This window comes from Hyperolius riggenbachi, chromosome 8, assembly GCF_040937935.1.
Source record: "Hyperolius riggenbachi isolate aHypRig1 chromosome 8, aHypRig1.pri, whole genome shotgun sequence".
NCBI lineage: Eukaryota > Metazoa > Chordata > Amphibia > Anura > Hyperoliidae > Hyperolius > Hyperolius riggenbachi.
This window is the reverse complement of record NC_090653.1, coordinates 920048-944182: the sequence shown is the minus strand read 5'-3', so window position 1 is coordinate 944182 and position 24135 is coordinate 920048. Positions and strand designations below refer to the sequence as shown.

The 24135-nt window shown below is 52.0% G+C and overlaps 1 protein-coding gene across 9 annotated transcripts in view; it reads left to right on the top strand.

Annotated features, from left to right (window-relative positions):
* LOC137528617 (uncharacterized) overlaps positions 1-24135 on the top strand; it is a 111921-nt gene that overhangs the window by 71384 nt on the left and 16402 nt on the right. For 7 of the 9 annotated variants that reach the window (XM_068249969.1, XM_068249965.1, XM_068249971.1 and 4 more), the window contains 2 exons: positions 8526-8582; positions 18444-19681. In XM_068249969.1, the coding sequence (XP_068106070.1) occupies positions 8526-8582; positions 18444-19342 (956 nt within the window). In that variant the 3' untranslated portion in view covers positions 19343-19681. Of the gene's footprint in view, positions 1-8525; positions 8583-18443; positions 19682-24135 lie in introns of those variants that run through there. The other 2 variants (XR_011023441.1, XM_068249972.1) reach the window with 1 other exon arrangement.

Sequence of the window (24135 nt, the reverse complement as noted above, 5' to 3'; positions counted from 1 at the left end):
GGAAAGCAATCAGGGTGCGCGCTGCTTGGAGCTGCTCATGCACAGAACGCTCCCAGCAACAGGAAAGCAATCAGGGTGCGCGCTGCTTGGAGCCGCTCATACACAGAACGCTCCCAGCAGCAGGAAAGCAATCAGGGTGCGCGCTGCTTGGAGCCGCTCATACACAGAACGCTCCCAGCAGCAGGAAAGCAGTCAGGGTGCGCGCTGCTTGGAGCCGCTCATACACAGAACGCTCCCAGCAGCAGGAAAGCAATTCCAGCAGCAGGAAAGCAATCAGGGTGCGCGCTGCTTGGAGCCGCTCATGCACAGAACGCTCCCAGCAGCAGGAAAGCAATCAGGGTGCGCGCTGCTTGGAGCTGCTCATGCACAGAACGCTCCCAGCAGCAGGAAAGCAATCAGGGTGCGCGCTGCTTGGAGCTGCTCATGCACAGAACGCTCCCAGCAGCAGGAAAGCAATCAGGGTGCGCGCTGCTTGGAGCTGCTCATGCACAGAACGCTCCCAGCAGCAGGAAAGCAATCAGGGTGCGCGCTGCTTGGAGCTGCTCATGCACAGAACGCTCCCAGCAGCAGGAAAGCAATCAGGGTGCGCGCTGCTTGGAGCTGCTCATGCACAGAACGCTCCCAGCAGCAGGAAAGCAATCAGGGTGCGCACTGCTTGGAGCCGCTCATGCACAAAACGCTCCCAGCAGCAGGAAAGCAATCAGGGTGTGCGCTGCTTGGAGCCGCTCATACACAGAACGCTCCCAGCAGCAGGAAAGCAATCCCAGCAGCAGGAAAGCAATCAGGGTGCGCGCTGCTTGGAGCCGCTCATACACAGAACGCTCCCAGCAGCAGGAAAGCAATCAGGGTGCGCGCTGCTTGGAGCCGCTCATACACAGAACGCTCCCAGCAGCAGGAAAGCAATCAGGGTGCGCGCTGCTTGGAGCTGCTCATGCACAGAACGCTCCCAGCAGCAGGAAAGCAATCAGGGTGCGCACTGCTTGGAGCCGCTCATGCACAGAACGCTCTCAGCAGCAGGAAAGCAATCAGGGTGCGCGCTGCTTGGAGCCGCTCATACACAGAACGCTCCCAGCAGCAGGAAAGCAATCCCAGCAGCAGGAAAGCAATCAGGGTGCGCGCTGCTTGGAGCCGCTCATACACAGAACGCTCCCAGCAGCAGGAAAGCAATCAGGGTGCGCGCTGCTTGGAGCCGCTCATACACAGAACGCTCCCAGCAGCAGGAAAGCAATCAGGGTGCGCGCTGCTTGGAGCTGCTCATACACAGAACGCTCCCAGCAGCAGGAAAGCAATCAGGGTGCGCGCTGCTTGGAGCCGCTCATGCACAGAACGCTCCCAGCAGCAGGAAAGCAATCAGGGTGTGCGCTGCTTGGAGCCGCTCATACACAGAAAGCTCCCAGCAGCAGGAAAGCAATCAGGGTGCGCGCTGCTTGGAGCCGCTCATACACAGAACGCTCCCAGCAGCAGGAAAGCAGTCAGGGTGCGCGCTGCTTGGAGCCGCTCATACACAGAACGCTCCCAGCAGCAGGAAAGCAGTCAGGGTGCGCGCTGCTTCGAGCCGCTCATGCAAAGAACGCTCCCAGCAGCAGGAAAGCAGTCAGGGTGTGCGCTGCTTGGAGCCGCTCATGCACAGAACGCTCCCAGCAGCAGCAAAGCAATCAGGGTGCGCGCTGCTTGGAGCCGCTCATACACAGAACGCTCCCAGCAGCAGGAAAGCAATCAGGGTGCGCGCTGCTTGGAGCTGCTCATGCACAGAACGCTCCCAGCAGCAGGAAAGCAATCAGGGTGCGCGCTGCTTGGAGCTGCTCATGCACAGAACGCTCCCAGCAGCAGGAAAGCAATCAGGGTGCGCGCTGCTTGGAGCCGCTCATACACAGAACGCTCCCAGCAGCAGGAAAGCAATCAGGGTGCGCGCTGCTTGGAGCTGCTCATGCACAGAACGCTCCCAGCAGCAGGAAAGCAATCAGGGTGCGCGCTGCTTGGAGCTGCTCATGCACAGAACGCTCCCAGCAGCAGGAAAGCAATCAGGGTGCGCGCTGCTTGGAGCCGCTCATACACAGAACGCTCCCAGCAGCAGGAAAGCAATCAGGGTGCGCGCTGCTTGGAGCCGCTCATACACAGAACGCTCCCAGCAGCAGGAAAGCAATCTGGGTGCGCACTGCTTGGAGCCGCTCATATACAGAACGCTCCCAGCAGCAGGAAAGCAATCAGGGTGCGCGCTGCTTGGAGCCGCTCATGCACAGAACGCTCCCAGCAGCAGCAAAGCAATCAGGGTGCGCGCTGCTTGGCGCCGCTCATACACAGAACGCTCCCAGCAGCAGGCAACCAATCAGGGTGCGCACTGCTTGGAGCTGCTCATGCACAGAACGCTCCCAGCAGCAGGAAAGCAATCAGGGTGCGCGCTGCTTGGAGCCGCTCATACACAGAACGCTCCCAGCAGCAGGAAAGCAGTCAGGGTGCGCGCTGCTTCGAGCCGCTCATACAAAGAACGCTCCCAGCAGCAGGAAAGCAGTCAGGGTGTGCGCTGCTTGGAGCCGCTCATGCACAGAACGCTCCCAGCAGCAGCAAAGCAATCAGGGTGCGCGCTGCTTGGAGCCGCTCATACACAGAACGCTCCCAGCAGCAGGAAAGCAATCAGGGTGCGCGCTGCTTGGAGCTGCTCATGCACAGAACGCTCCCAGCAGCAGGAAAGCAATCAGGGTGCGCGCTGCTTGGAGCCGCTCATACACAGAACGCTCCCAGCAGCAGGAAAGCAATCAGGGTGCGCGCTGCTTGGAGCCGCTCATACACAGAACGCTCCCAGCAGCAGGAAAGCAATCAGGGTGCGCACTGCTTGGAGCCGCTCATATACAGAACGCTCCCAGCAGCAGGAAAGCAATCAGGGTGCGCGCTGCTTGGAGCCGCTCATGCACAGAACGCTCCCAGCAGCAGCAAAGCAATCAGGGTGCGCGCTGCTTGGAGCCGCTCATACACAGAACGCTCCCAGCAGCAGGCAACCAATCAGGGTGCGCACTGCTTGGAGCTGCTCATGCACAGAACGCTCCCAGCAGCAGGAAAGCAATCAGGGTGCGCGCTGCTTGGAGCCGCTCATACACAGAACGCTCCCAGCAGCAGGAAACCAATCAGGGTGCGCACTGCTTGGAGCCGCTCATGCACAGAACGCTCCCAGCAGCAGCAAAGCAATCAGGGTGCGCGCTGCTTGGAGCCGCTCATGCACAGAACGCTCCCAGCAGCAGCAAAGCAATCAGGGTGCGCGCTGCTTGGAGCCGCTCATACACAGAACGCTCCCAGCAGCAAGAAACCAATCAGGGTGCGCACTGCTTGGAGCTGCTCATGCACAGAACGCTCCCAGCAGCAGGAAACCAATCAGGGTGCGCACTGCTTGGAGCCGCTCATGCACAGAACGCTCCCAGCAGCAGGAAAGCAATCAGGGTGCGCGCTGCTTGGAGCCGCTCATACACAGAACACTCCCAGCAGCAGAAAAGCAATCAGGGTGCGCACTGCTTGGAGCCGCTCATGCACAGAACGCTCCCAGCAGCAGGAAAGCAATCAGGGTGCGCGCTGCTTGGAGCCGCTCATACACAGAACGCTCCCAGCAGCAGGAAAGCAATCAGGGTGCGCGCTGCTTGGAGCCGCTCATGCACAGAACGCTCCCAGCAGCAGGAAAGCAATCAGGGTGCGCGCTGCTTGGAGCCGCTCATACACAGAACGCTCCCAGCAGCAGGAAAGCAATCAGGGTGCGCGCTGCTTGGAGCCGCTCATACACAGAACGCTCCCAGCAGCAGGAAAGCAATCAGGGTGCGCGCTGCTTGGAGCTGCTCATGCACAGAACGCTCCCAGCAGCAGGAAAGCAATCAGGGTGCGCGCTGCTTGGAGCTGCTCATGCACAGAACGCTCCCAGCAGCAGGAAAGCAATCAGGGTGCGCGCTGCTTGGAGCCGCTCATACACAGAACGCTCCCAGCAGCAGGAAAGCAATCAGGGTGCGCGCTGCTTGGAGCCGCTCATACACAGAACGCTCCCAGCAGCAGGAAAGCAATCTGGGTGCGCACTGCTTGGAGCCGCTCATATACAGAACGCTCCCAGCAGCAGGAAAGCAATCAGGGTGCGCGCTGCTTGGAGCCGCTCATGCACAGAACGCTCCCAGCAGCAGCAAAGCAATCAGGGTGCGCGCTGCTTGGCGCCGCTCATACACAGAACGCTCCCAGCAGCAGGCAACCAATCAGGGTGCGCACTGCTTGGAGCTGCTCATGCACAGAACGCTCCCAGCAGCAGGAAAGCAATCAGGGTGCGCGCTGCTTGGAGCCGCTCATACACAGAACGCTCCCAGCAGCAGGAAAGCAGTCAGGGTGCGCGCTGCTTCGAGCCGCTCATACAAAGAACGCTCCCAGCAGCAGGAAAGCAGTCAGGGTGTGCGCTGCTTGGAGCCGCTCATGCACAGAACGCTCCCAGCAGCAGCAAAGCAATCAGGGTGCGCGCTGCTTGGAGCCGCTCATACACAGAACGCTCCCAGCAGCAGGAAAGCAATCAGGGTGCGCGCTGCTTGGAGCTGCTCATGCACAGAACGCTCCCAGCAGCAGGAAAGCAATCAGGGTGCGCGCTGCTTGGAGCCGCTCATACACAGAACGCTCCCAGCAGCAGGAAAGCAATCAGGGTGCGCGCTGCTTGGAGCCGCTCATACACAGAACGCTCCCAGCAGCAGGAAAGCAATCAGGGTGCGCACTGCTTGGAGCCGCTCATATACAGAACGCTCCCAGCAGCAGGAAAGCAATCAGGGTGCGCGCTGCTTGGAGCCGCTCATGCACAGAACGCTCCCAGCAGCAGCAAAGCAATCAGGGTGCGCGCTGCTTGGAGCCGCTCATACACAGAACGCTCCCAGCAGCAGGCAACCAATCAGGGTGCGCACTGCTTGGAGCTGCTCATGCACAGAACGCTCCCAGCAGCAGGAAAGCAATCAGGGTGCGCGCTGCTTGGAGCCGCTCATACACAGAACGCTCCCAGCAGCAGGAAACCAATCAGGGTGCGCACTGCTTGGAGCCGCTCATGCACAGAACGCTCCCAGCAGCAGCAAAGCAATCAGGGTGCGCGCTGCTTGGAGCCGCTCATGCACAGAACGCTCCCAGCAGCAGCAAAGCAATCAGGGTGCGCGCTGCTTGGAGCCGCTCATACACAGAACGCTCCCAGCAGCAAGAAACCAATCAGGGTGCGCACTGCTTGGAGCTGCTCATGCACAGAACGCTCCCAGCAGCAGGAAACCAATCAGGGTGCGCACTGCTTGGAGCCGCTCATGCACAGAACGCTCCCAGCAGCAGGAAAGCAATCAGGGTGCGCGCTGCTTGGAGCCGCTCATACACAGAACACTCCCAGCAGCAGAAAAGCAATCAGGGTGCGCACTGCTTGGAGCCGCTCATGCACAGAACGCTCCCAGCAGCAGGAAAGCAATCAGGGTGCGCGCTGCTTGGAGCCGCTCATACACAGAACGCTCCCAGCAGCAGGAAAGCAATCAGGGTGCGCGCTGCTTGGAGCCGCTCATGCACAGAACGCTCCCAGCAGCAGGAAAGCAATCAGGGTGCGCGCTGCTTGGAGCCGCTCATACACAGAACGCTCCCAGCAGCAGGAAAGCAATCAGGGTGCGCGCTGCTTGGAGCTGCTCATGCACAGAACGCTCCCAGCAGCAGGAAAGCAATCAGGGTGCACGCTGCTTGGAGCCGCTCATACACAGAACGCTCCCAGCAGCAGGAAAGCAAACAGGGTGTGCGCTGCTTGGAGCCGCTCATACACAGAACGCTCCCAGCAGCAGGAAAGCAATCAGGGTGCGCGCTGCTTGGAGCCGCTCATGCACAGAACGCTCCCAGCAGCAGCAAAGCAATCAGGGTGCGCGCTGCTTGGAGCCGCTCATACACAGAACGCTCCCAGCAGCAGGAAAGCAATCCCAGCAGCAGGAAAGCAATCAGGGTGCGCGCTGCTTGGAGCTGCTCATACACAGAACGCTCCCAGCAGCAGGAAAGCAATCAGGGTGCGCGCTGCTTGGAGCCGCTCATGCACAGAACGCTCCCAGCAGCAGGAAAGCAATCAGGGTGCGCGCTGCTTGGAGCTGCTCATGCACAGAACGGTCCCAGCAGCAGGAAAGCAATCAGGGTGCGCGCTGCTTGGAGCCGCTCATACACAGAACGCTCCCAGCAGCAGGAAAGCAATCAGGGTGTGCGCTGCTTGGAGCTGCTCATGCACAGAACGCTCCCAGCAGCAGGAAAGCAGTCAGGGTGCGCGCTGCTTGGAGCCGCTCATACACAGAACGCTCCCAGCAGCAGGAAAGCAATCAGGGTGCGCACTGCTTGGAGCCGCTCATACACAGAACGCTCCCAGCAGCAGGAAAGCAATCAGGGTGTGCGCTGCTTGGAGCTGCTCATGCACAGAACGCTCCCAGCAGCAGGAAAGCAGTCAGGGTGCGCGCTGCTTGGAGCCGCTCATACACAGAACGCTCCCAGCAGCAGGAAAGCAATCAGGGTGCGCACTGCTTGGAGCCGCTCATACACAGAACGCTCCCAGCAGCAGGAAAGCAATCAGGGTGCGCGCTGCTTGGAGCCGCTCATGCACAGAACGCTCCCAGCAGCAGGAAAGCAGTCAGGGTGCGCGCTGCTTGGAGCCGCTCATACACAGAACGCTCCCAGCAGCAGGAAAGCAATCAGGGTGCGCGCTGCTTGGAGCCGCTCATACACAGAACGCTCCCAGCAGCAGGAAAGCAATCCCAGCAGCAGGAAAGCAATCAGGGTGCGCGCTGCTTGGAGCTGCTCATGCACAGAACGCTCCCAGCAGCAGCAAAGCAATCAGGGTGCGCGCTGCTTGGAGCCGCTCATACACAGAACGCTCCCAGCAGCAGGAAAGCAATCAGGGTGCGCGCTGCTTGGAGCCGCTCATGCACAGAACGCTCCCAGCAGCAGGAAAGCAGTCAGGGTGCGCGCTGCTTGGAGCCGCTCATACACAGAACGCTCCCAGCAGCAGGAAAGCAATCAGGGTGCGCGCTGCTTTGAGCCGCGCATGCGCAGTAGCTTGTGGCGACCGGCCAGCATTGCGGGGGTTGCCGCTGCTGGTCGGAGGGGATCAGGAGGACTTCATGGGCACAGAAGAAATCCAGGGGTAAGTTCAAATCTTTTTTTTTTCAATGCGACTTAAATATTCCTTTAATTTTAGCCCCAGTGACCCACGGTGCCAAATGTGGGGACTGTGGCTTTAATGCTGCAAGAATAACCACTTTTTCCACATGAAGTCAGTGCATGAAAGCTATTTGGCATTGTGTGGCTTCGCCCACTTTTGCAGTGAAAATGGCTCAGTTCTGATTGGCTGTTCTTATTTCTGTATGAGTAGCACTGATTTGAAAGTGGCTAAATTCTGATTGGCTGTTTTGTTACTCTGCTTGCTTTCAGGCATCCCCCAAATTTTAAAATTTAGCTCATTGACCTCAGGAATAATTGGGCCAAGTGTCCCGTGTCAGTGCGATGTCCCGTGTCAGTGCGATGCCCAGAGTCAGTGTGATGTCTTGTGTCAGTGTGATGCCCAGAGTCAGTGCGATGTCCCGTGTCAATGTGATGTCCCGAGTCAGTGCGATGTCCAGAGTCAGTGTGATGTCTTGTGTCAGTGTGATGTCTTGTGTCAGTGTGATGTCCCGTGTCAGTGCGATGCCCAGAGTCAGTGCGATGTCCCGTGTCAGTGCGATGTCCCGTGTCAGTGCAATGCCCAGAGTCAGTGTGATGTCTTGTGTCAGTGCGTTGTCCCGTGTCAGTGCGATGTCCCGTGTCAGTGCGATGTCCCGTGTCAGTGCGATGTCCCGTGTCAGTGCGATGTCCCGTGTCAGTGCGATGTCCCGTGTCAGTGCGATGTCCCGTAGTCAGTGCGATGCCCAGAGTCAGTGCGATGTCCCATGTCAGTGCGATGTCCCGTGTCAGTGCGATGTCCCGTGTCAGTGCGTTGTCCCGTGTCAGTGTGATGTCTTGTGTCAGTGTGATGTCTTGTGTCAGTGTGATGTCCCGTGTCAGTGCAATGTCCCGTGTCAGTGTAATGTCCCATGTCAGTGCGATGCCCAGAGTCAGTGTGATGTCTTGTGTCAGTGTGATGTCTTGTGTCAGTGTGATGTCTTGTGTCAGTGTGATGTCTTGTGTCAGTGTGATGTCTTGTGTCAGTGTGATGTCCCGTGTCAGTGCGATGTCCCGTGTCAGTGCGATGTCCCGTGTCAGTGCGATGCCCAGAGTCAGTGCGATGTCCCGTGTCAGTGCGATGTCCCGTGTCAGTGCGATGTCCCGTGTCAGTGCGATGTCCCGTGTCAGTGCGATGTCCCGTGTCAGTGCGATGTCCCGTGTCAGTGTGATGCCCCTTCCTGTGGTAGGAGGTGTTGAATTATGTTTACTTTGGCCAGAGGAGTTTTTATTGTTACATTATCACATTTTTCAAGTCCTACTTCAATCAGTCCCCTTAAAAAAGGCTCTTCAGTTGTAGACTTGATTGTTGTACCAGTTAGATCTTCTTTGACTTCCAACAGGCAAATGTGAGCTGGACGACACATGTGACGAGGACGACTTCTGGAACCATTCATCGTGTGAGTATTAATACTCCATAACCCGTAGAAACAGGTGATGCAAGTGGCGACTGCTACATAATGTCAGCCCCTTTTGTAGTGCCCAGGCCATCAGAAAGTCACCAATCTGCCCATCAAGTTGTAGATGGGTTGGATAGTTTAAGATCCTCAGAGAGTTCTCTGCCATGAGGTAACAATAACCAGTCACATGACCCTGGGAGGGAAAATGTCTTATTGGGCAGAATTCTTCTATATGCTCCTCAGAGAGGTCTCTGCCATGAGGAGCCATGCTGAGCTTCCAGTGACCAGTATGAGAGAGTGTGAGAGCGATGACACCAAATGTAAAACACCTCCTGCTCCCCAGTCACACCTGAGACCTTGTAACACTAACCAGTCACATGACCCTGGGAGGGAAAATGTCTTATTGGGCAGAATTCTTCTATAAGCTCCTCAGAGAGTTCTCTGCCATGAGGAGCCATGCTGAGCTTCCAGTGACCAGTATGAGAGAGTGTGAGAGCGATAACACCAAATGTAAAACACCTCCTGCTCCCCAGTCACACCTGAGACCTTGTAACACTAACCAGTCACATGACCCCGGGGAGGGAAAATGTCTTATTGGGCAGAATTCTTCTATAAGCTCCTCAGAGAGATCTCTGCCATGAGGAGCCATACTGAGCTTCCAGTGACCAGTATGAGGGAGTGTGAGAGCGATAACACCAAATGTACCACACCTCCTGCTCCCAAGTCACACCTGAGACCTTGTAACACTAACCAGTCACATGACCCCGGGGAGGGAAAATGTCTGCTTGGGCAGAATTCCTCTATAAGCCCCTCAGAGAGTTCTCTGCCATGAGGAGCCATGCTGAGCTTCCAGTTACCAGTATGAGGGAGTGTGAGAGCGATAACACCAAATGTAACACACCTCCTGCTCCCCAGTCACACCTGAGACCTTGTAACACTAACCGGTCACATGACCCCGGGAGGGAAAATGTCTGATTGGGCAGAATTCTTCTATAAGCTCCTCATAGAGTTCTATGCCATGAGGAGCCATGCTGAGCTTCCAGTGACCCGTATGAGAGAGTGTGAGAGCGATAACGCCAAATGTAACACACCTCCTGCTCCCCAGTCACACCTGAGACCTTGTAACACTAACCAGTCACATGACCCCGGGGAGGGAAAATGTCTGATTGGGCAGAATTCCTCTATCAGCTCCTCAGAGAGTTCTCTGTCATCAGGAGCCATGCTGAGCTTCCAGTGACCAGTATGAGAGAGTGTGAGAGCGATAACACCAAATGTAACACACCTCCTGCTCCCCAGTCACACCTGAGACCTTGTAACACTAACCAGTCACATGACCCAGGGAGGGAAAATGTCTGATTGGGCAGAATTCCTCTATAAGCTCCTCAGAGAGTTCTCTGCCATGAGGAGCCATTCTGAGCTTCCAGTGACCAGTATGAGGGAGTGTGAGAGCGATAACACCAAATGTAACACACCTCCTGCTCCCCAGTCACACCTGAGACCCTGTAACACTAACCAGTCACATGACGCCGGGGAGGGAAAGTGTCTGATTGAGCAGAATTCCTCTATAAGCTCTTCAGAGAGTTCTCTGCCTTGAGGAGCCATGCTGAGCTTCCAGTGACCAGTATGAGAGAGTGTGAGAGTGATAACACCAAATGTAACACACCTCCTGCTCCCCAGTCACACCTGAGTCCTTGTAACACTAACCAGTCACATGACCCCGGGGAGGGAAAATGTCTGATTGGGCAGAATTCCTCTATAAGCTCCTCAGAGAGTTCTCTGCCATGAGGAGCCATGCTGAGCTTCCAGTGACCAGTATCAGAGAGTGTGAGAGCGATAGCACCAAATGTAACACACCTCCTGCTCCCCAGTCACACCTGAGTCCTTGTAACACTAACCAGTCACATGACCCCGGGGAGGGAAAATGTCTGATTGGGCAGAATTCCTCTATAAGCTCCTCAGAGAGTTCTCTGTCATGAGGAGCCATGCTGAGCTTCCAGTGACCAGTATGAGAGAGTGTGAGAGCGATAACACCAAATGTACCACACCTCCTGCTCCCAAGTCACACCTGAGACCTTGTAACACTAACCAGTCACATGACCCCGGGGAGGGAAAATGTCTGCTTGGGCAGAATTCCTCTATAAGCCCCTCAGAGAGTTCTCTGCCATGAGGAGCCATGCTGAGCTTCCAGTTACCAGTATGAGGGAGTGTGAGAGCGATAACACCAAATGTAACACACCTCCTGCTCCCCAGTCACACCTGAGACCTTGTAACACTAACCGGTCACATGACCCCGGGAGGGAAAATGTCTGATTGGGCAGAATTCTTCTATAAGCTCCTCATAGAGTTCTATGCCATGAGGAGCCATGCTGAGCTTCCAGTGACCCGTATGAGAGAGTGTGAGAGCGATAACGCCAAATGTAACACACCTCCTGCTCCCCAGTCACACCTGAGACCTTGTAACACTAACCAGTCACATGACCCAGGGAGGGAAAATGTCTGATTGGGCAGAATTCCTCTATAAGCTCCTCAGAGAGTTCTCTGCCATGAGGAGCCATTCTGAGCTTCCAGTGACCAGTATGAGGGAGTGTGAGAGCGATAACACCAAATGTAACACACCTCCTGCTCCCCAGTCACACCTGAGACCCTGTAACACTAACCAGTCACATGACGCCGAGGAGGGAAAGTGTCTGATTGAGCAGAATTCCTCTATAAGCTCTTCAGAGAGTTCTCTGCCTTGAGGAGCCATGCTGAGCTTCCAGTGACCAGTATGAGAGAGTGTGAGAGTGATAACACCAAATGTAACACACCTCCTGCTCCCCAGTCACACCTGAGTCCTTGTAACACTAACCAGTCACATGACCCCGGGGAGGGAAAATGTCTGATTGGGCAGAATTCCTCTATAAGCTCCTCAGAGAGTTCTCTGCCATGAGGAGCCATGCTGAGCTTCCAGTGACCAGTATCAGAGAGTGTGAGAGCGATAGCACCAAATGTAACACACCTCCTGCTCCCCAGTCACACCTGAGTCCTTGTAACACTAACCAGTCACATGACCCCGGGGAGGGAAAATGTCTGATTGGGCAGAATTCCTCTATAAGCTCCTCAGAGTTCTCTGTCATGAGGAGCCATGCTGAGCTTCCAGTGACCAGTATGAGAGAGTGTGAGAGCGATAACACCAAATGTAACACACCTCCTGCTCCCCAGTCACACCTGAGACCCTGTAACACTTACCAGTCACATGACCCCGGGGAGGGAAAATGTCTGATTGGGCAGAATTCCTCTATAAGCTCCTCAGAGAGTTCTCTGCCATGAGGAGCCATGCTGAGCTTCCAGTGACCAGTATGAGAGAGTGTGAGAGCCATAACACCAAATGTAACACACCTCCTGCTCCCCAGTCACACCTGAGACCTTGTAACATTAACCAGTCACATGACCCGGGGAGGGAAAGTGTCTGATTGGGCAGAATTCCTCTATAAGCTCCTCAGAGAGATCTCTAGCTTGAGGAGCCATGCTGAGCTTCCAGTGACCAGTATGAGAGAGTGTGAGAGTGATAACACCAAATGTAACACGCCTCCTGCTCCGCAGTCACACCTGAGACCTTGTAACACTAACCAGTCACATGACCCCGGGGAGAGAACATGTCTGATTGGGCAGAATTCCTCTATAAGCTCCTCAGAGAGATCTCTGCCATGAGGAGCCATGCTGAGCTTCCAGTGACCAGTATGAGAGAGTGTGAGAGCGATAACACCAAATGTAACACGCCTCCTGCTCCCCAGTCACACCTGAGACCTTGTAACACTAACCAGTCACATGACCCCAGGGAGGGAAAGTGTCTGATTGGGCAGAATTCCTCTATAAGCTCCTCAGAGAGATCTCTGCCTTGAGGAGCCATGCTGAGCTTCCAGTGACCAGTATGAGAGAGTGTGAGAGCGATAACACCAAATGTAACACACCTCCTGCTCCCCAGTCACACCTGAGACCTTGTAACACTAACCAGTCACATGACCCCGGGGAGGGAAAATGTCTGATTGGGCAGAATTCCTCTATAAGCTCCTCAGAGAGTTCTCTGTTATGAGGAGTGATGCTGAGCTTCCAGTGACTAGTATGAGAGAGTGTGAGAGCGATAACACCAAATGTAACACACCTCCTGCTCCCCAGTCACCCCTGAGACCTTGTAACACAAACCAGTCACATGACCCCGGGGAGGGAAAATGTCTGATTGGGCAGAATTCCTCTATAAGCTCCTCAGAGAGTTCTCTGCCATGAGGAGCCATGCTGAGCTTACAGTGACCAGTATGAGAGAGTGTGAGAGCGATAACACCAAATGTAACACACCTCCTGCTCCCCAGTCACACCTGAGACCTGTAACACTAACCAGTCACATGACCCGGGGAGGGAAAATGTCTGATTGGGCAGAATTCCTCTATAAGCTCCTCAGAGAGATCTCTGCCATGAGGAGCCATGCTGAGCTTCCAGTGACCAGTATGAGAGAGTGTGAGAGCGATAACACCAAATGTAACACGCCTCCTGCTCCCCAGTCACACCTGAGACCTTGTAACACTAACCAGTCACATGACCCCAGGGAGGGAAAGTGTCTGATTGGGCAGAATTCCTCTATAAGCTCCTCAGAGAGATCTCTGCCTTGAGGAGCCATGCTGAGCTTCCAGTGACCAGTATGAGAGAGTGTGAGAGCGATAACACCAAATGTAACACACCTCCTGCTCCCCAGTCACACCTGAGACCTTGTAACACTAACCAGTCACATGACCCCGGGGAGGGAAAATGTCTGATTGGGCAGAATTCCTCTATAAGCTCCTCAGAGAGTTCTCTGTTATGAGGAGTGATGCTGAGCTTCCAGTGACTAGTATGAGAGAGTGTGAGAGCGATAACACCAAATGTAACACACCTCCTGCTCCCCAGTCACCCCTGAGACCTTGTAACACAATCCAGTCACATGACCCCGGGGAGGGAAAATGTCTGATTGGGCAGAATTCCTCTATAAGCTCCTCAGAGAGTTCTCTGCCATGAGGAGCCATGCTGAGCTTCCAGTGACCAGTATGAGAGAGTGTGAGAGCGATAACACCAAATATAACACACCTCCTGCTCCCCAGTCACACCTGAGACCTGTAACACTAACCAGTCACATGACCCCGGGGAGGGAAAATGTCTGATTGGGCAGAATTCCTCTATAAGCTCCTCAGAGAGTTCTCTGTTATGAGGAGTGATGCTGAGCTTCCAGTGACTAGTATGAGAGAGTGTGAGAGCGATAACACCAAATGTAACACACCTCCTGCTCCCCAGTCACCCCTGAGACCTTGTAACACAAACCAGTCACATGACCCCGGGGAGGGAAAATGTCTGATTGGGCAGAATTCCTCTATAAGCTCCTCAGAGAGTTCTCTGCCATGAGGAGCCATGCTGAGCTTCCAGTGACCAGTATGAGAGAGTGTGAGAGCGATAACACCAAATGTAACACACCTCCTGCTCCCCAGTCACACCTGAGACCTGTAACACTAACCAGTCACATGACCCGGGGAGGGAAAATGTCTGATTGGGCAGAATTCCTCTATAAGCTCCTCAGAGAGTTCTATGCCATGAGGAGTGATGCTGAGCTTCCAGTGACCAGTATGAGAGAGTGTGAGAGTGATAACACCAAATGTAACACACCTCCTGCTCCCCAGTCACACCTGAGACCTTGTAACACTAACCAGTCACATGACCCCGGGAGGGAAAATGTCTGATTGGGCAGAATTCCTCTATAAGCTCCTCAGAGAGTTCTCTGCCATGAGGAGCCATGCTGAGCTTCCAGTGACCAGTATGAGAGAGTGTGAGAGTGATAACACCAAATGTAACACACCTCCTGCTCCCCAGTCACACCTGAGACCCTGTAACACTAACCAGTCACATGACCCCGGGAGGGAAAATGTCTGATTGGGCAGAATTCCTCTATAAGCTCCTCAGAGAGTTCTCTGCCATGAGGAGCCATGCTGAGCTTCCAATGATCAGTATGAGAGAGTGTGAGAGCGATAACACCAAATGTAACACACCTCCTGCTCCCCAGTCACACCTGAGACCTTGTAACAATAACCAGTCACATGACCCCGGGGAGGGAAAATGTCTGATTGGGCAGAATTCCTCTATAAGCTCCTCAGAGAGTCCTCTGCCATGAGGAGCCATGCTGAGCTTCCAGTGACCAGTATGAGGGAGTGTGAGAGCCATAACACCAAATGTAACACACCTCCTGCTCCCCAGTCACACCTGAGACCTTGTAACACTAACCAGTCACATGACCCCGGGAGGGAAAATGTCTGATTGGGCAGAATTCCTCTATAAGCTCCTCAGAGAGTCCTCTGCCATGAGGAGCCATACTGAGCTTCCAGTGACCAGTATGAGAGAGTGTGAGAGCGATAACACCAAATGTAACACACCTCCTGCTCCCCAGTCACACCTGAGACCCTGTAACACTAACCAGTCACATGACCCCAGGGAGGGAAAATGTCTGATTGGGCAGAATTCCTCTATAAGCCCCTCAGAGAGATCTCTGCCATGAGGAGCCATGCTGAGCTTCCAGTGACCAGTATGAGAGAGTGTGAGAGCCATAACACCAAATGTAACACACCTCCTGCTCCCCAGTCACACCTGAGACCTTGTAACACTAACCAGTCACATGACCCCGGGGAGGGAAAATGTCTGATTGGGCAGAATTCCTCTATAAGCCCCTCAGAGAGATCTCTGCCATGAGGAGCCATGCTGAGCTTCCAGTGACTAGTATGAGAGAGTGTGAGAGCGATAATACCAAATGTAACACACCTCCTGCTCCCCAGTCACACCTGAGACCTTGTAACACTAACCAGCCACATGACCCCGGGGAGGGAAAATGTCTGATTGGGCAGAATTCCTCTATAAGCTCCTCAGAGAGTCCTCTGCCATGAGGAGCCATACTGAGCTTCCAGTGACCAGTATGAGAGAGTGTGAGAGCGATAACACCAAATGTAACACACCTCCTGCTCCCCAGTCACACCTGAGACCCTGTAACACTAACCAGTCACATGACCCCAGGGAGGGAAAATGTCTGATTGGGCAGAATTCCTCTATAAGCTCCTCAGAGAGTCCTCTGCCATGAGGAGCCATACTGAGCTTCCAGTGACCAGTATGAGAGAGTGTGAGAGCGATAACACCAAATGTAACACACCTCCTGCTCCCCAGTCACACCTGAGACCCTGTAACACTAACCAGTCACATGACCCCAGGGAGGGAAAATGTCTGATTGGGCAGAATTCCTCTATAAGCCCCTCAGAGAGATCTCTGCCATGAGGAGCCATGCTGAGCTTCCAGTGACCAGTATGAGAGAGTGTGAGAGCCATAACACCAAATGTAACACACCTCCTGCTCCCCAGTCACACCTGAGACCTTGTAACACTAACCAGTCACATGACCCCGGGGAGGGAAAATGTCTGATTGGGCAGAATTCCTCTATAAGCCCCTCAGAGAGATCTCTGCCATGAGGAGCCATGCTGAGCTTCCAGTGACTAGTATGAGAGAGTGTGAGAGCGATAATACCAAATGTAACACACCTCCTGCTCCCCAGTCACACCTGAGACCTTGTAACACTAACCAGCCACATGACCCCGGGGAGGGAAAATGTCTGATTGGGCAGAATTCCTCTATAAGCCCCTCAGAGAGTTCTCTGCCATGGGGAGCCATGCTGAGCTTCCAGTGACCAGTATGAGAGAGTGTGAGAGCGATAACACCAAATGTAACACACCTCCTGCTCCCCAGTCACACCTGAGACCTTGTAACACTAACCAGCCACATGACCCCGGGGAGGGAAAATGTCTGATTGGGCAGAATTCCTCTATAAGCTCCTCAGAGAGATCTCTGCCATGAGGAGCCATGCTGAGCTTCCAGTGACTAGTATGAGAGAGTGTGAGAGCGATAACACCAAATGTAACACACCTCCTGCTCCCCAGTCACACCTGACACCTGTAACACTAACCAGTCACATGACCCCAGGGAGGGAAAGTGTCTGATTGGGCAGAATTCCTCTATAAGCTCCTCAGAGAGATCTCTGCCATGAGGAGCCATGCTGAGCTTCCAGTGACTAGTATGAGAGAGTGTGAGAGCGATAACACCAAATGTAATGCTGGGTACACACGATGCGGTATTCTTGTCGATCTTCTTTCTGATCGTTTTTCGATTTGTTTTTCCGCTTGATTTCCCGCTCGATTCTCTTGTCTTTTCTTATCTATTTCCATTCACTTCTATGAGAAATCGAAAATAAGATTGGACATGTCACAAATTATCTATCTGCTGAAAAAGCGTATGGTGTATTCCCAGCATAACACACCTGCTTCCCCATTCAGATGTAACGCTACATACTCACCGCAGCGATGCTGTAAGATGGATCCAGCGATGTAACGCTACATAGTCACTGCAGCGATGCTGTACGATGGATCCAGCGATGTAACGCTACATAGTCACTGCAGCGATGCTGTAAGATGGATCCAGCGATGTAACGCTACATAGTCACTGCAGCGATGCTGTAAGATGGATCCAGCGATGTAACGCTACATAGTCACTGCAGCGATGCTGTAAGATGGATCCAGCGATGTAACGCTACATAGTCACTGCAGCGATGCTGTACGATGGATCCAGCGATGTAACGCTACATAGTCACTGCAGCGATGCTGTCAGATGGATCCAGCGATGTAACGCTACATAGTCACCGCAGCGATGCTGTCAGATGGATCCAGCGATGTAACGCTACATAGTCACTGCAGCGATGCTGTCAGATGGATCCAGCGATGTAACGCTACATAGTCACCGCAGCGATGCTGTAAGATGGATCCAGCGATGTAACGCTACATAGTCACCGCAGCGATGCTGTAAGATGGATCCAGCGATGTAACGCTACATAGTCACTGCAGCGATGCTGTCAGATGGATCCAGCGATGTAACGCTACATAGTCACTGCAGCGATGCTGTAAGATGGATCCAGCGATGTAACGCTACATAGTCACTGCAGCGATGCTGTCAGATGGATCCAGCGATGTAACGCTACATAGTCACTGCAGCGATGCTGTACGATGGATCCAGCGATGTAACGCTACATACTCACCGCAGCGATGCTGTAAGATGGATCCAGCGATGTAACGCTACATAGTCACTGCAGCGATGCTGTAAGATGGATCCAGCGATGTAACGCTACATAGTCACTGCAGCGATGCTGTAAGATGGATCCAGCGATGTAACGCTACATAGTCACTGCAGCGATGCTGTACGATGGATCCAGCGATGTAACGCTACATACTCACCGCAGCGATGCTGTAAGATGGATCCAGCGATGTAACGCTACATAGTCACTGCAGCGATGCTGTAAGATGGATCCAGCGATGTAACGCTACATAGTCACTGCAGCGATGCTGTAAGATGGATCCAGCGATGTAACGCTACATAGTCACTGCAGCGATGCTGTCAGATGGATCCAGCGATGTAACGCTACATACTCACCGCAGCGATGCTGTAAGATGGATCCAGCGATGTAACGCTACATAGTCACTGCAGCGATGCTGTACGATGGATCCAGCGATGTAACGCTACATAGTCACTGCAGCGATGCTGTCAGATGGATCCAGCGATGTAACGCTACATAGTCACCGCAGCGATGCTGTAAGATGGATCCAGCGATGTAACGCTACATACTCACCGCAGCGATGCTGTCAGATGGATCCAGCGATGTGTTCCTGAGGACCAGCGCCCCACCTTCCATTATTATTTTTGTATATAACTATATTGCTAGATAATTATGGTTTTTTGTTGTCCTGTTTTTATTTCTCTTCTTAACTTTTCTTGTGCGTTGTGTAGTTGATATGGCAGAGGAAGAGGATGAAAAGGAGACCATTGTGAAGATGGAACCCATTGATTACAGCATTGATGCAATTCCTCCACATGAACAACCATTTCCTGTCGTTGTCCAACCTGTGCCTGTCACCTCCCAGCTTTCTGTTCCTTCTCAGTATTCATCATCTTCTGCCATGCCTATTATTGATACAGCCAAGCCTTCGTATGTTCCTGCAAAACATCCAGCAATTGTTACAAAGCCTATTCTGCCTTGTACCAAGTCCCTTCCTAATAAGCCAGTCTCCTTTCCTGCCAAACCCCCAATCGCTGCCCACCAGCTGCCCGCTGCTGTGAGTGTTCCAGGCTACCAACCAAGTACAGCCAATGTAGGAACAATCAATAAGGTCATGGGGACCTTTCACTCAGCCCAGCATTCTTATCACCAGTCCCAAAAGCATCAGATGCATGTGTTACACATGGACTTACTACATGTCGGCACAAATCTCCAACAACTGACCAGAAACATCAAAGTCAACAATCACGTTCGAGCAACTGCTAGATCAAGAGAGTTCAGGTTGAAGCAGAAGGACCTGGAGGACCAAAGACAGTACAGAATGGAAAAGTTACGTTTGCTAAGGAAACATCATGAAGCTAAGCTGAAGCTTCTGCAGAAACATTTTGAAAAGAAGGAAACCCTTTTGCAAGAAAATAACCAGATTCTGCAGAGTGTTTTACAGCGGATGTCCAGTTCAGCAGATCCATTGCAGGCGAGTTCCTCAATGGCTGCACCTGGAGGGGATGAGCCGCACTTTGCTGCATCTCTGTCACAGTGTGATGGTCCTTCACTGCCTCAAAACCTGGTCAAAACACTGAGCAGTAAAAGCAGCAGGACAAGAGGAGGAAAGGGGAAAGAACTAACGTAGGCCAACCACAGATAGCCATGTGTTATCCTCACTGCCCTTCTGAAAACCCAGCTTACCCCACAATAAAAGGCCCACACACACTTGCAACCTAGGTCGCTCCAAACGAGGTTGTTCCAGGTGTGTCCAGGTATCTGCCAGCAGCGCAGTAGCAATAAGGCATGCTGGAAAACCTTGCCCAATGGCTATCATGCGCCACTGCAGGCAGAGGCAGCTCGCTCCTGTGTGTCATTCTATCTCACTACAGCAGGACAGGCTCATTGGTAGAGATGGAACTACCTGCCAATAATCATCCTTACGGACGGCCAGTTCTGCAAGTGTGTTTAATCCTTCTGCGTAATATTTGTGACCTAATTCTAGCTTTCTTTAGTAGAACAATCCCTGTATTCTCTTCTGTTGGAACATTCCTGCCTTTCACAACCGTTACGCCGCGGTCCGGAAATCGCAGATGCAAGATTTGAAAAGACCAGAAATTCTGAACCTTATAAACTGATCTCTGTGATTTGCAGGTTTATCTTTTGCTTTATCTATATACTAGCTGGTTGCCCGGGTATGTATTTGGCTGGTGTTGGCTCCGCCCACTTTTCCTAACCCTAACGCACAAACACTCACTGACCAAGTGTGTGAGCTTTGGGGTCTTTAGCATCAATAATTTGTATATTCCCATAGATATTAAACAAATCAGATTGGCTGTTTGTGGCTCCACCCCTCTCCAGCATTTGAACCCCAGTCACCCAATGACCGACTGTAGCAGGTTTGAGACATCTGCCATTACCAGTGTAAAAATGGCAGCAATTTAAATATTCCCCTTGAAAACCAACAAATGAATTTTGATTGGCCATTATAGACTCCACCCACTTCCCTGAATATTAATATCAGTCACCCAGTGACCATCTGGGCAAAGTTTGCGAACCCTGCCATTAACAGTGTAAGAATGGCTGCAGTTTATATTTTCCCAGTAAAATTAGTTTTTGATTCCATCTACTTTTTTGTAACCTGACACACAGTCACTCAATGACCAATTTTATGAGCTTTTGGGTCCTTGGCATCATTCATTTATATTTTCCCAGTGAAATGAACCAAATCTGATTGGTTGTGGTTCCACTCCCTTTTCTGAATTTAAACCCCAGTGACCCAATGACTAACTGTAGCAGGTTTGAGGCTTGTGCCATTAACAGTGCAAGTATAGCAGCAATTTCAATATTCCCCTTGAAAAACAAGACACTTTTCTGAATATTAATCCCAGTCACCCAGTAACCAGCTATGCTAAGTTTGAGAACCCTGCCACTAACAGGGAAGAAGGGCTGCAGTTTACATTTTCCCAGGGAAATCTGTTTTTGACTCCACCCACTTTTTGTAATCTTGACACACAATGACCAAGTTTTGAGCTTTTGGGTTCCTGGCATCAAAATAGTATGAATGGAAGCATTTTATCCAGCAAAGAAATCTGATTGGCTGTTTGTGGCTCCACCCCTTTAGTGAATTTGAACCTCAGTCACTTAATGACCGACTATAGCAGGTTTGAGGCTTGTGCCATTAACAGTGTAAGAATGGCTGAAGTTTCAATATTCCCCTTGAAAATCAATAGCTGAATTTTGATTGGCTGTTGTAGGCTCCACCTACTTTCCTGAATATTAATCCCAGTCCCCCAGTGACTAACTGTGTGAAGTTTGAGAACCCTGCCATTAACAGTGTAAGAATGGCTGCAGTTTATATTTTCTCATGTAAAAAGTTGATGTTTTTGGCTCCGCCCACTATTTCTAATCTTGACATACAGTCACTCAATGACCAAGTTTATGAGCTTTGGGGTCTTTGGCATCAATAAGTTGCATTTTCCCATTGAAATTAAACAAATCTGATTGGCTGTTTGTGGCCCGCCCCCTTTACAGAATGTAAACCCCAGTCTCCCAGTGACTGACTGTACCAGATTTGAGGCCTCTGCCATTAAGAGTGTAATAATGGCAGCAATGTAAATATTCCCCTTGAAAATCAATAGGTGAGTTTTGATTGGCTGTGGTAGGCTCCACCCATTTTCCTGAATATTAATCCCAGTTATCCAGTGACCAACTGTGTAAGAATGGCTGCAGTTTTTATTTTCCCATGTAAAAAGTTAGTTGTTTTTGGCTCCGCCCACAATTTCTAACCTTGACATACAGTCACTCAATGACCACGTTGATGAGCTTTGGGGTCCTTGGCATCAATAAGTTGCAATTTCCCACTGAAAATAAACAAAGCAGATTAGCTGTATGTGGCCCGCCCCCTTTTCAGAATTTAAACATCAGTCTCCCAGTAACTGACTGTACCAGATTTGAGGCTTCTGCCATTAACCTGCCTGGCGTTCTATTAAGATCGCCAGGCAGGCTGCGGGAGGGTTTTTTTTTAATTAAAAAAAAACTATTTCATGCAGCCAACTGAAAGTTGGCTGCATGAAAGCCCACTAGAGGGCGCTCCGGAGGCGTTCTTCCGATCGCCTCCGGCGCCCAGAATAAACAAGGAAGGCCGCAATGAGCGGCCTTCCTTGTTTTGCTTACATCGTCGCCATAGCGACGAGCGGAGTGACGTCATCGACGTCAGCCGACGTCCTGACGTCAGCCGCCTCCGATCCAGCCCTTAGCGCTGGCCGGAACTTTTTGTTCCGGCTACGCTGGGCTCAGGCGGCTGGGGGGACCCTCTTTCGCCGCTGCTCGCGGCGGATCGCCGCAGAGCGGCGGCGATCAGGCAGCACACGCGGCTGGCAAAGTGCCGGCTGCGTGTGCTGCTTTTTATTTCAGCCAAATCGGCCCAGCAGGGCCTGAGCGGCAGGCTCCGGCGGTACTGGACGAGCTGAGCTCGTCCAGACCGCCCAGCAGGTTAAGAGTGTATGAAGGGCAGCAATGTAAATAATCCCCTTGAAAATCAATCAATCCCAGTCCCCCAGTGACCAACTGTGTTTGAGAACCCTGTCATTAACCGTGTAAGAATGGCTGCAGTTTATATTTTCCCATGTAAAAAAATTAGCTGTTGGCACTGCCCACTTTTTCTAGCCTTGACATACAATCACTCAATTACCAAGTTTATGAGCGTTGGTGTCCTTGGTATCAATAATTTGCATATTCCCATTTAATTTAACCAAATCTGATAGGCTGTTTGTGGCTCCGCCCCTTTCTGAATTTGAAACCCCAGTTACCCAGTGACCATCTGTACCAGGTTTGAGGCACCTGCTATTAACAGTGTAAGAATGCCAGCAATTTAAATATTCCCCTTGAAAATCAACAGGTGACTTTTGATTGGATGTTGTAGGCTCCACCCATTTTCCTGAGTATTAATTACAGTCACCCAACTGTGCAATCTTTGACAACCCTGCCATTAACAGCAAAAATCTATTAACCCTTCGCACTCTCGCATGCAAATGTTGGCTCCGCCCCTCTCCAGCAAAAATGTGAATGCCTTTGTTTGAACATTTGCATGCAAGAGTGCGAAGGGTTAATAGATTTTTGCTGTTTTTTAGCCACACCCCCTTCAGCACCTCCCTTTCCTTAATAATTTATTTAATGTCCTAACTAGAGGCGATGTGCCTGGATATATGTATTTTGTTCTTGTTACTGACCCCTGTGGCTAGGGTCTAATTCAGTGCACTCCCTCCTTCCCCTGTATGTGTTGGTCAGCATGCACACAGCTTATGCTGGTGTATGCGCATGGTGCACATGGATACATTACGTTAGCTCCCTTGTGCGATTGGTAAGATGCGCTGTCTGTCCCAGGAGAGGACGTCAGGATGTGTGCTCCTAATCCATTGATAGGTTTGATGCAATGAATGTGTTTGCATGTCTGCACTATGCATGTTACAGGGCCAGAGTTAGGACACCTATGTTTACCTGGGTACTTCTACGCAGTATAGGTGACTAAGCAGAAGAATGCATTCTTCTGTGAACTAAAACCCCGGCTTGTAACTTGGCTGTAGGGATAACAGTGGTGCCTGGATGAGTAAATCTGTGAATGCATTTGTTTGAACATTTGCATGCGAGAGTGCGAATGGGTTAATAGAGTTTTGCTGTTTTTTTGCCACACCCCCTTCAGCACCTCCCTTTCCCTAATAACTTATTTAATGTCTTAACTAGAGGCGATGTGCCTGGATATATGTATTTTTTCCTGCCATTAACAAGGTAAGAATGGCTGCAGTTTATATTTTCCTAGTGAAACTTGTTTTTGGCTCCGCCCACTTCTTGTAACCTGGACACATAGTCACTCAATGACCAAGTTTGTGAGTTTTCAGGTTCCTGGCATCAAAACGTGTGAATGGAAGCAGTTTATCCACCAAGGAAATCTGATTGGCTTTTTGTGGCCCCGCCCCTTTAGTGAATTTGGACCCCAGTCACCCAATGACCGACTGCAGCAGGTTTGAGGCCTCTGCCATTAACAGTGTAAGAATGGCAGCAGTTTAAATATTCCCCTTAAAAATCAATAGGTGAATGTTGATTGGCTGTTGTAGGCTCCACCCACTTTCCTGAATCTTAACCTCATTCACCCAGTGACCAGGTGTGGCAAGTTTGAGAACCCTGCCATTAACAAAGAATGGCTGCAGTTTATATTTTCCCATTAAAAATGAATGGTGAAATTTGATTGGCTCTTTTATGCTCCACCCACTTTTCCTGGATTTGTAACCTCGGTCACCAAGTGATCAACTGTGCCAAGTGTGGGGACTCTGGCTTGATTACTGTGAGAATGGCAGCCTTTTCCATTTTCATTGACATGAATGGGTGATATCTGATTGGCTGTTTGTAGCTCCGCCCAGGTGTGCAGGGGGGACGCGACACCCC